Source organism: Bombina bombina, chromosome 10, assembly GCF_027579735.1.
Source record: "Bombina bombina isolate aBomBom1 chromosome 10, aBomBom1.pri, whole genome shotgun sequence".
Classification (NCBI taxonomy): Eukaryota; Metazoa; Chordata; class Amphibia; order Anura; family Bombinatoridae; genus Bombina; species Bombina bombina.
In genome coordinates, this window is record NC_069508.1 from 28,078,535 (window position 1) to 28,089,663 (window position 11,129).

General features: G+C 33.8%; 1 protein-coding gene across 1 annotated transcript in view; it reads left to right on the plus strand.

Annotated features, from left to right (window-relative positions):
- The window catches only part of LOC128640675 (calcium-activated chloride channel regulator 1-like), a 70,309-nt gene extending 61,470 nt beyond the window's left edge, over positions 1 to 8,839 (plus strand). Inside the window, exons 11-14 of the mRNA XM_053693106.1 lie at positions 1,744 to 2,014; positions 5,075 to 5,239; positions 6,955 to 7,191; positions 8,388 to 8,839. Coding sequence (XP_053549081.1) covers positions 1,744 to 2,014; positions 5,075 to 5,239; positions 6,955 to 7,191; positions 8,388 to 8,839 — 1,125 coding nt within the window. The remainder of the gene's footprint in view (positions 1 to 1,743; positions 2,015 to 5,074; positions 5,240 to 6,954; positions 7,192 to 8,387) is intronic.
- Positions 8,840 to 11,129: the final 2,290 nt, after the last annotated feature.

Below are 11,129 nucleotides of genomic sequence, written 5' to 3' on the forward strand. Positions count from 1 at the left end.
TTAACATTCTATTTAACAAATACTATTCAGAAGTTCAATAGTTCATGTGGTAGGGTGGGAATCTAGTAAATTGATACATAATAGATACAAATATATCATTTTGAATGTTTCCATATAGAATATTGCATAATTCGAACATTACATTTAAAGAATGCATTAGAAATACTATTACAATACAAACATATAAATTCAAATTTTTCGAATTCGAATATAAATTCAAATTTTTTGAATTCGAATATAAATTCGAATTTTTCGAATTTGAATATTGCATAATTCGAATATTACATTTAAAGAAAAAGCATTAGAAATACTATTACAATCTAAATTCGAATTTTTCGAATTCGAATACACGTATTGCATAATTCGAATATTACATTTAAAGAAAAAGCATTAGAAATACTATTACAATCTAAATTCTAATTTTTCGAATTCGAATATTGCATAATTCGAATATTACATTTAAAGAAAAAGCATTAGAAATACTATTACAATCTAAATTCTAATTTTCGAAAAGAATATTTTCGAATGTAATCGTAAAATTCGAAACCGAACATTCGAAAATCGAATGTTAGAATGTTATGTAAACATTCAAAATTTGATTCGAACGAACGAATGTGTTAAAATTTGTGCCGTTTTTCGAATGTTGCGAAACATTCGCCCATCCCTAGTCAGAAGTTTAAACTTGGATGAGAGTCATTTGAAGATGCCCCTCTCTCTGGTCTCCAAACAACATTTACCATAGAGACAAATCATGATATGGTGATAGGGGACAGAAAATGTACAATATGTGAAATAGCTATGTCCTGAGAGGTGTCATTTGCCACAGTGCAGTAAACTGTATTGCTTGCTTTGGACATGAGAATATTGTCAGCATAATGGAAACTCTGAATATAGACTGCAGATCAGATGAGACAGCAGAGCAGATTACACAAGAACTTCTGTCAAGATTGTAAAGAAATACTGACAATTTCTATAAGTGATTTATTTATTATTTTACTATGGATGAGTCATGGATACACAGCTTCAACAATGAGACAAGGTTGTGACATCTGTTTTTTTATATGCAGAGGGAATTTTTGATGATCGACTATTTGCCGTGCGGAAAGACTCTAACAGCTATGTAATTTTGACTGTAAAATTGTTCAAGCCAAATTAAGAGAAGATATTTGTTGAGCCAGAAAATCCTGTTCCATCAAAAGACTGTTACCATGCACAAGTGATTTCTCTGATAGCATTAAAACATATTGATCTGTATAAAGTGTTTATTTAAAGGGACAGTATACACCAATTTTCATATAACTGCATGCAATAGACACCACTATGAAGAATAATATGCACAGATACTGATCTAAACATCCAATATAAAACCTTTTAAAAACTTACTTAGAAGCTCCCAGTTTAGCACTTTTGATTAGGTGAAAAGACCCTTTAAATAAACAGGAGCAGGCTGAACTAGGTATAGTTAAGAGTCTGAAAATCAGCACAATGTTATTTAAAAATAAGAAAAACGATACATTTTTACAAAAAAAACCTGTATGGGCTATATAAATGGATTATCTACAAAACATTTATACCTGTTGTATAGTGCTAGGGTAATTATAGTTTATTTAGTGAAATATATTTGGAGACATTAGATAGGATTTCATATTGGTGCAGGGCTATATATTGCGGTACACTATCTTCTTTTTATTCACAATTTAATGATATTTATATTAATTACATTTTTTGTTTTTGTTTTTTAAGCGAGGACCTTGGTATTACAGTCTTTGCAACAATGATCCAGCAAATCAATCCTTGGGCATAACTGTGAACTCTAAAGCAGCTGATGCAAATGTGCCACCCATTACTGTCAGTGCCGAGACGAAGATGGACACAAACCAGTTCCCCAGTCCATTAGTTGTTTATGCGTCAGTAAGTCAAGGGCTTTTGCCAGTGAAGGGAGCAAAGGTGACAGCAACTATTGAGCCAGCGACGGGTAGTGCTGTCACTCTACAGCTTTTGGACAATGGAGCAGGTAAATAAGAAGTAGACTATAAACTAATTTAAGAAATGTTAGTTGTATATCCGAAAGCGCCTAATTAAAGGCTATGGGAATTAGGTTTGGGAAATATCGTGTATGTCTATATTCCAAATATGATTAATTCTCATATGTGTAGGAATGTATTCCGGAATACTGTATAGAAATATATACAAATTTATTTCTTCATACAATTGATTAAAACATATAATTGAAACATACATTTAAAAACATGGATCCATGTGAAAGTATACAATTATAATAGATTGCAATCTTGGTTCATGAAAGGCAATAAATTAACATAATAATTCCTAAATTATCCTCTTAAAAATCTCTAAAAATTCTTACAAAATTGTTTAAAACATATAATCCGTTGTGGTCCCTAACCGGTTAGGGTGATTTGATATTTTCAAAAACAGTTTCTAGTCTCTTATTTGGTGTAACTTCATTAGTAAAAATGTGAGGCAAAAAAGTGTGAAACAAAAAATTCTTTAAGTGTTGTAATAGTGCTGAAAATTTTTTTTGAAAAAAATGTTGAAAAAGATTCTAAAATTGATTCCAAAAAAACTTTTTAAAACGTGAAGTCCAATTTGAAGTGAAATCAAAAAATCAAAAAGTAAAAAATATGATATAATAATGATAAAGTTCTTCCGTGTTTTAAATCCAAAATGGTGGTTTTGGTGGTTGTGAAATACCAAATGTGTTAAAAAATATGGAAAAAAAGAATAGATGATGAATTAAATCCAAATCCTTTTCAAATAATAAGTCTGTGATTTAAGTGAGTGTGGAAAATTATAATTGGTGTGAATCTTCCTTCTCCTTAACAAATGGTTTGTTGTTGATATATTGATTCTAAGGTGTTCGGTCTGTGATGAAAGACTCTATCCTTATCAAACCTGTAAACAACAAAATAACATAGTGCAATAATGCTACAAAAGTAATGGAAATAATGAAAATCTGCTCACCAATGACTGTCAACGCGTTTCGGCCTCTCAGTTAGGCCTTTCTTGGTGAGCAGATTTTCATTATTTCCATTACTTTTGTAGCATTATTGCACTATGTTATTTTGTTGTTTACAGGTTTGATAAGGATAGAGTCTTTCATCACAGACCGAACACCTTAGAATCAATATATCAACAACAAACCATTTGTTAAGGAGAAGGAAGATTCACACCAATTATAATTTTCCACACTCACTTAAATCACAGACTTATTATTTGAAAAGGATTTGGATTTAATTCATCATCTATTCTTTTTTTCCATATTTTTTAACACATTTGGTATTTCATAACCACCAAAACCACCATTTTGCATTTAAAACACGGAAGAACTTTATCATTATTATATCATATTTTTTACTTTTTGATTTTTCATTTTTTGATTTCACTTCATATTGGACTTCACGTTTTAAAAAGTTTTTTTGGAATCAATTTTAGAATCTTTTTCAACATTTTTTTCAAAAAAAATTTTCATCACTATTACAACACTTAAAGAATTTTTTGTTTCACACTTTTTTGCCTCACATTTTTACTAATGAAGTTACACCAAATAAGAGACTAGAAACTGTTTTTGAAAATATCAAATCACCCTAACCGGTTAGGGACCACAACGGATTATATGTTTTAAACAATTTTGTAAGAATTTTTAGAGATTTTTAAGAGGATAATTTAGGAATTATTATGTTAATTTATTGCCTTTCATGAACCAAGATTGCAATCTATTATAATTGTATACTTTCACATGGATCCATGTTTTTAAATGTATGTTTCAATTATATGTTTTAATCAATTGTATGAAGAAATAAATTTGTATATATTTCTATACAGTATTCCGGAATACATTCCTACACATATGAGAATTAATCATATTTGGAATATAGAAATACACGATATTTCCCAAACCTAATTCCCATAGCCTTTAATTAGGCGCTTTCTGATATACAACTAACATTTCTTAACCACTTTTTGGGGCAGCTAGGTACCCCATCTATCATTAAGCATTATTGGGATATTATGAGCGCTGAGAGATACTATTGATATAAACTAATTTAACAAATGTAGTTACAAGTGCATGCAAATGGCTCAATCTGTGTTCTTGATAGGAGTCTTCTAATTAAAAGGAATTACATTTTAGCCAGAAAAACCATATTAAAAATGTTGTATACTTTACTTTCAAATCATTTAAATTAATTACCTTGTCTTCTTTTGTACACATTGAATGTGTGGAATATAAATTAGATACATATTTTTTTATGTAATATTTCTTAGATGGATGATAAAAATGCATTGATTTGGGAAGTGACATTAAAAGGAGACTTTTTTTGTTTGTTAATACCTAATCTAAACTATCTCCATAACCTAACTTTGAAAAGTGGGCTGGATTACAAGTGGGGCTCAATCAGTAGTACAGGGTGTGTTATCTTTTGTGCCACCTCACACAAAGAATAACTCACAAACTGGCATTACAAGTAGATCAACATGATCTTTTTTAACGAGTCATATATGCTAGCACAGAGAGCGCAATTGGCTTGCTCATTGAGCTCATATTACAAGTGGTGAGATAAGTGTTGCGTTTGAGTACCTTATAGTTTAGTACATTTTAAGAACTGAAGTAAACAATTATAATTAATAGTATATAGCACAGAACTATATGAAAAACCATCTCCACTACTTGCACACCACCAGCTTAGTGAACCTTTGGCTTTGTGCTTGAGCGATATCCAACATGAATTTTACAGTGTGTCTCCCAAAGAAGTCTAATATGTGAGGGATGTGGCAAGCCTGCGCTACCCCACATGTAGATTCATGCAATAAAGAAAAAACTTGAGCAATTAACACACAGTAGTGCTAATATTTTTGTGCTTCACTTGTAATCTAGATCAAAGTGCTCTAATGATATGGCATGGTGAGGAAAAGTGTTTACGTAGTAAATCAACTGCTTTCCCCCTCTGCTAATAGAAAATTACAAAAATTAAAAATAAATTGACTAACTGTTGACTGGTTTGATGGTCCATATACATAAATAGCTTCATTATTTTTATTAATTTATATATTTCAGGTGCTGATATTGTAAAAAATGATGGCATATACTCCAGATATTTCACAGCTTTCACAATAGCCGGACGATATGATTTAAAGGTTCGAGCTGAAAGCAAACAAAATAAAAGCCGTCTAGCGTTCCCGAGGAGTCGCGCCCTATATGTTCCTGGTTATGTTGAAGATGGTAGGAACTATTTTTAATTTTTTTATTGCAGAGATCCTTGTGGTCCAAGTAAAAAGCTGTCATCTATGTAGAATAATACATAATGCACTTGTATTGTGTGTGTTCTTCCTTACTCAAAAAAGGAATGAGAATTAAATGTATATCGTTCAAAATATGTCTTGTCATTTTTAAATATTGACATAGTTCCATAATGCACATGTTCTGCTGCATTAAAAGGAGTATTTAGAAGCAGACAGAAGTAAATAGACTGGTGATTTATTGAGGTACAAATTGCTGAGCTGAATATTCTAGATCAAGGATGACCAATTGGAAGCTCATGCGCTACGTGTTGCCCACTGCGCTAGTTTTTGCAGACCCTTATAGGGAACAGAACTAAAAATGTGTTCCATAGTTGTGGCTACAGAAAAAAGTAAAACTAAAATAAGAGCTTTGGGGTTGCTGTGGTGGAAAAACAAGGTATCCAGGATTCAAAAGAGCCCTCTGAATGGGAGAACAGTAGACAGAGGTATCCTGCAACCCAAACCAAGTACTGTACCACTTGACACATTTAGGAAATATATAATTATTTGTGTTTTTAATAGATATTAATTCATATGTGGCCCTTAAGGCTTCTAAAATAATGATCTGTAGCCCCCATGTATTAGGAAGTTGACCATCACTAGTTCGGATCTCCACTCTTAAACTACTAAGTGCAACTACAATACCATGATTTCTACTCACAATGGTATTGTTTTCCTCCTCTGCCTTTAGCTCTATTTAAAGCTGTTCTCTTATTTTATCCCTCTACAGGTGCTAATTGGTGAAGCTCCGCATCTTCATACTGGGTGCCACCATGTTGGTATATTCTTACACCCTGTGACAGAGAGGGTGCATGATCACAGATCAGTGACATTGTTGTATTTTTGTGTTGTGCACTTCACATTAACGTGGACATTACAGAATCGATGCAACATATCTGCAGCAACTGCATTGCTCTATATTATGCTCAAATGACTTTAGCTAAACTGAAGTGGAGGGCACAACTGTCAAAAAAACAATACTATCACGGGCACAACTTCTGTCACAGGGTGCAATAATTTGTGAGTTTCAAGATGGCAGTGCCTAATATGAAGAGACGGAGCTTTACCAACTGGTACCTATAATGGATTAATATAAGAGAACAGCTTGGACGAGAGCTACAGCAAGAATAATATCATGCTGAGGAGGAGTAACCATGCTACTGTAGTTCTACCAATCCTGTTAATGCCCCTTTACGCTGGTTGGTGAGATCACTCTTATGATTAAGTAGTTGACAGCAATACCTGAAACATCTGTTTCCTAGGGTTGCTAAAGCCATAACTCATAGAGGTAGAAAATTATCACTATGGTTTACTATTCAGGAGTTACTAGCCTAGAGGGAGAAAGATATTAGTCCACTCAATGTTAATTTTAGGAAAAAACGTGCAATTTCTTGCTTGTCTGGGACTAGCAAACCATTGGAAATATGAAGGCACGTGCAACAGCATAGTCTTTCAAAAGATCTCAAAATAAATATTTAAAAGGCATTTTAAACTGTTATTTTGTTAGTAAAATGTGTATTGTTTTGCATTCACGGGGTTAGTTTATCTTATCCTCTTTGTTGTGTGAATATGTGTACAAAAGAATAATACTGCATTAGTAAATGTGGCTAAATAATGTGTAAAAGTCTATAAAAATAATGTTTTCTTGTATTTAAGGCGTGGTGCACATGAATCCACCAAAGACTGTAATCAGTGACGATGACATTGAGCTTAACTTGGAAGCATTCAGCAGAACAGCATCAGGCGGCTCTTTTACTATCACTGATGTACCTAATGCTTCACTAGGCGACATCTTTAAACCAGAGAGAATCAGTGACTTAAAGGCAAAAATTGACAAATCCACAATTGTGTTATCCTGGACAGCAACTGGGGATGACCTGGACCAAGGAATTGGTAAGAGATCTTATTGTAGACTTGAAAATCTAAATTCACAAATATAGTTTGAAAGGGAAGTACAGTGTTACCAATATTGGGCCAGAATACAAGTGGAGCACGACCTTAACGTGCACCTATAAAGGGGAAAATTTGCCCATTTACAGGTGCACGTTAAATAACCAGCCATTACAACTGGCTGATTGATGTGAAACCCTTTTATCCAAACTGCTTAGAACCGGAAAAGGTTTGGATTTCTGAACAATTTGGATTCTAGTATATTTGCATCTCTAAAAGGGGACAGTTTAGAGAGGGGATGGGACTAAGGGATCAATTTAATATTGTGCGGACAGACATGATACTATGTAGCGTATCATGTCCGCCGCACATCGATAAATGCCGACAGCATACGCTGTCAGCATTTATCATTGCACCAGCAGTTCTTGTGAACTGTTGGTGCAATGCCGCCCCCTGCAGATTCGCGGCCAATCGGCCGCTAGCAGGGGGCCTCAATCAACCCGATCATGTTCGATCGGGTTGATTTCTGTCCAGCTTCTCAGAGCAGGCGGACAAGTTATGGAGCAGCGAGCGGTCTTTAGACCGCTGCTTTATAACTTCTGTTTCCGGCGAGTCTGAAGGCTCACCGGAAACAAGGGGCCTCAAGCTCCATACGGATCTTGATAAATATGCCCCATAATGTTAAAATTGATTAAGGGCAAAATAAATAATAAATATGCATTGCATTATTTTAATCCAATTGTAAGATATTTGAAATATTTTTTAAAGTAAATGAAACAACTATATAAATTGTACACCAAATGTATTATTTGTGCGATGTAGCGTATCGTGTCCACCGCACATCGATAAATGTTGACAGCATACACTGTCGGCATTTATCATTGCACAGGCAGTTCTTGTGAACTGCTTGTGCAATGCCGCCCCCTGCAGATTCGCACTACCATGGGGTCTCAATCAGCCCAATCGTATAGTATCGGGAGGATTTATGTCTGCAGCCTCAGAGGCGGCGGACCAGTTATGGAGCAGCCATCTTTAGACCGCTGCTTCATAACTGCTGTTTCCAGCGAACCTGAAGGCTTGTGCAGAAACAGGGGCATCAAGCTCCATTCAGAGCTTGATAATTCGGCCCCTTTGTATCAGTGAATAGTCACGAAAATGTAAATATATTTTCTTTAATGTGCGCTATGTTCTCATTTCAGCATCAGGATACGACCTAAGGATGAGCACCAGTCTTAAAGACCTCAGAGATAACTTTGAATCTTCTACTTCAGTGAATATCTCCAGTCTAAAACCACAGCCGGCCGGATCCAGCGAAACATTTACCTTTGTTCCTGAGGATATTGTTATAGCAAATGGCACCATCCTGTATTTTGCTCTGATTGCTTTTGATAAAGCGCCACATAAATCTGATCTATCTAATATAGCACAGGCGGCTCTTCTTATCCCTGCTGCTTTAGAAACCACAACTAAGCCACCTACTACAGCACTTTCCAACACCAATAAACCAATTGAGAACTCTAATAAAATGAACATAACACATTTGGCACTGATTATATGCGCAGCAGTAATTATAGTTTCTATAATCATAAGCATCACTGTTTGTATTGTAAGTTGTAAAAGGAAAAAGAAAAATCCACAAATGTACTTTTAGAAAGCAAAGCTTAAACCTACAGCATTATCATATCAGTGTCTTTATACAATGTTTTATCAATTAGTGATAGATTTTATTTTAAACATAATCCCAATCTTTTATATTTCATGTAAATGTATTCAAAATAACCTTAAAGGGACAAGAAACACAAAAATGTTTCTTTCATGATTCAGACAGACCATACAATTTTTTAAAAAGTTTCCATTTTGCTTATATTATCAATTTTGCTTTGTTCTTTTGTTAATCTTTGTTGAAGAGATATCTAGATAGGTATCGTGCACATGCCTGAAGCACTAAATGGCAGGAAATAGTGCTGCCATTTAGTGCTCCTGCTAATGTATAACATTGTTTCAAAGCTGCTGCCATATAGTGCTATAGATACGTGCACACTCCTGAGATTACTGTCCTGCTTTTTAACAAAGGATAACAAGAAAATGTATAAAATTTGATAATAGAAGTAAACTGGAAAGTTGTTTTAAATCATGAAAGAAATTGTTTGGGTTTTATGTCCCTTTAAATATAGAGGTTAAATCAGACTTTTTATGATATTTTATCAAAATTAATTGTATGGTGCCATTTGTATATGCAACACAATAATCATTTCAACGTTTATTTTTATTAATTTGTTACTTCATTTTAATACTTTTGGCAAATCCACGCTAATTTATCTTTATATATTATACACAACTAGCATAATAAATACTAGAAAAGAGTCCATGCTTTGCTTTTGGATTTTTATTAAAAAAACGTTTAATTGAAATAAATTGTTCTTTAATTATATAGAATTATAGAGATGCTGGATACTTCTTTTCTATTACAGTGAATAATTTTGTATATTTGTACATTGAATGTTTCTGTTTAATCATTGCTTTAGCATAACAAATGAATTTAATGTTTGCTGTGATTTGTTTTTTAAGGAAAATGCAGGTTATTTATTTATTAAATTATTATGTGCACTGTAATTCTGACAGACTTTTATTTAAACATATCCAACCCGTTTTGTCTGGTTGCTAAGCAAATACTTTTTACAGGTAAAGTGAAATGAATACAGGATTTTCAGTTCTGTAATTACTGCCAATGCTCATTTGCTGATAACGACACAGATCTGTAGGTAGAGAGGGGCGCACCCCTGTAACCCTGACAAGATAAGTTGGTTTATTCACAACAAGAACATGCATTAGAAATGTAATATGTTTTAAATGCTCTCCTTATGATGAAACAAAGAAAAGGCTTCAGGGTCCCTTTAACTACTAGTGATATAATTAATTGTATCCATTAACTAAATCAACAGCATTTCAGGTTGCTTAAAGGGACCTTTTTCAACAGCATTTCAGGTTGCTTAAAGGGACATTTTTCTTTTATGATTTAGACACAGCATATCGATTTGAAACAACTTCTAATTTACTTCTGTTATCAAATTTTCTTTGTTGTCTTTCTTAAAAAAAGGGGTGGAAGCTCAGGAGCGGGCACGTGTCTGGGCACTTAATGGCAGCAGTTTTGCAAGAATATTATCCATTTGCAAGAACACTAGATGGCAACACTATATCCTGCCCTTTAGGTCTGCAGATTCCTATCTAGATTTCCATAGGAAATTTGATCAAATAAGTAAAAAAGAAACTTTTTTTTTACATGATATGCTCTTTCAGAATCACATAATAAGTTTTGGGGTTTTATATCCCTTTAAGGAAAGGAAGTGCAATACACTTACATTTAAAGACAATCCTAATGCTGCACTTTTTATAATTAATTATCTCTATGTCCCCATTCTCTTCTTATAGTATAGTGATCCTAGAACACTAAATAACATATGATAAGTTATTGTAACAAATAAGAAATAGTATTACACAATTTGTACATGCAAGTCCAAAGGTACCGCCCTTAACAGAGAAGACATTACATTATATATATATAAATATAATTGTACCCTATATAAACCACTGGTAAGTCCTCAACACTAGTATAAAGTCAAATTTTGACGACTAACTGTTAAAATGGTCATTGCAGAACTAGAAAGGACTTGAAAAAGGGCTACAAATTATTAAAGGTAATGGACAATTGCAGACCTTTTCCAATAATGGTCCACTTGCCCCTCTAGCCCAAACTGGGCTGTTAAATCCCCTGCCTCACTCAGGTTAAACAGCATTTTGAAGGCCAGTGCATGTAATCGCCATTTTTATCATCATTACCTGCAATTTACAAGGGCATGGAACCCTCATTTGAAAAAGTAGACTCCTTGGAGGCTGAGATATGGGTTTCAAAAGCCCTCTCCCCAGCCCCCTGCCATCCTATC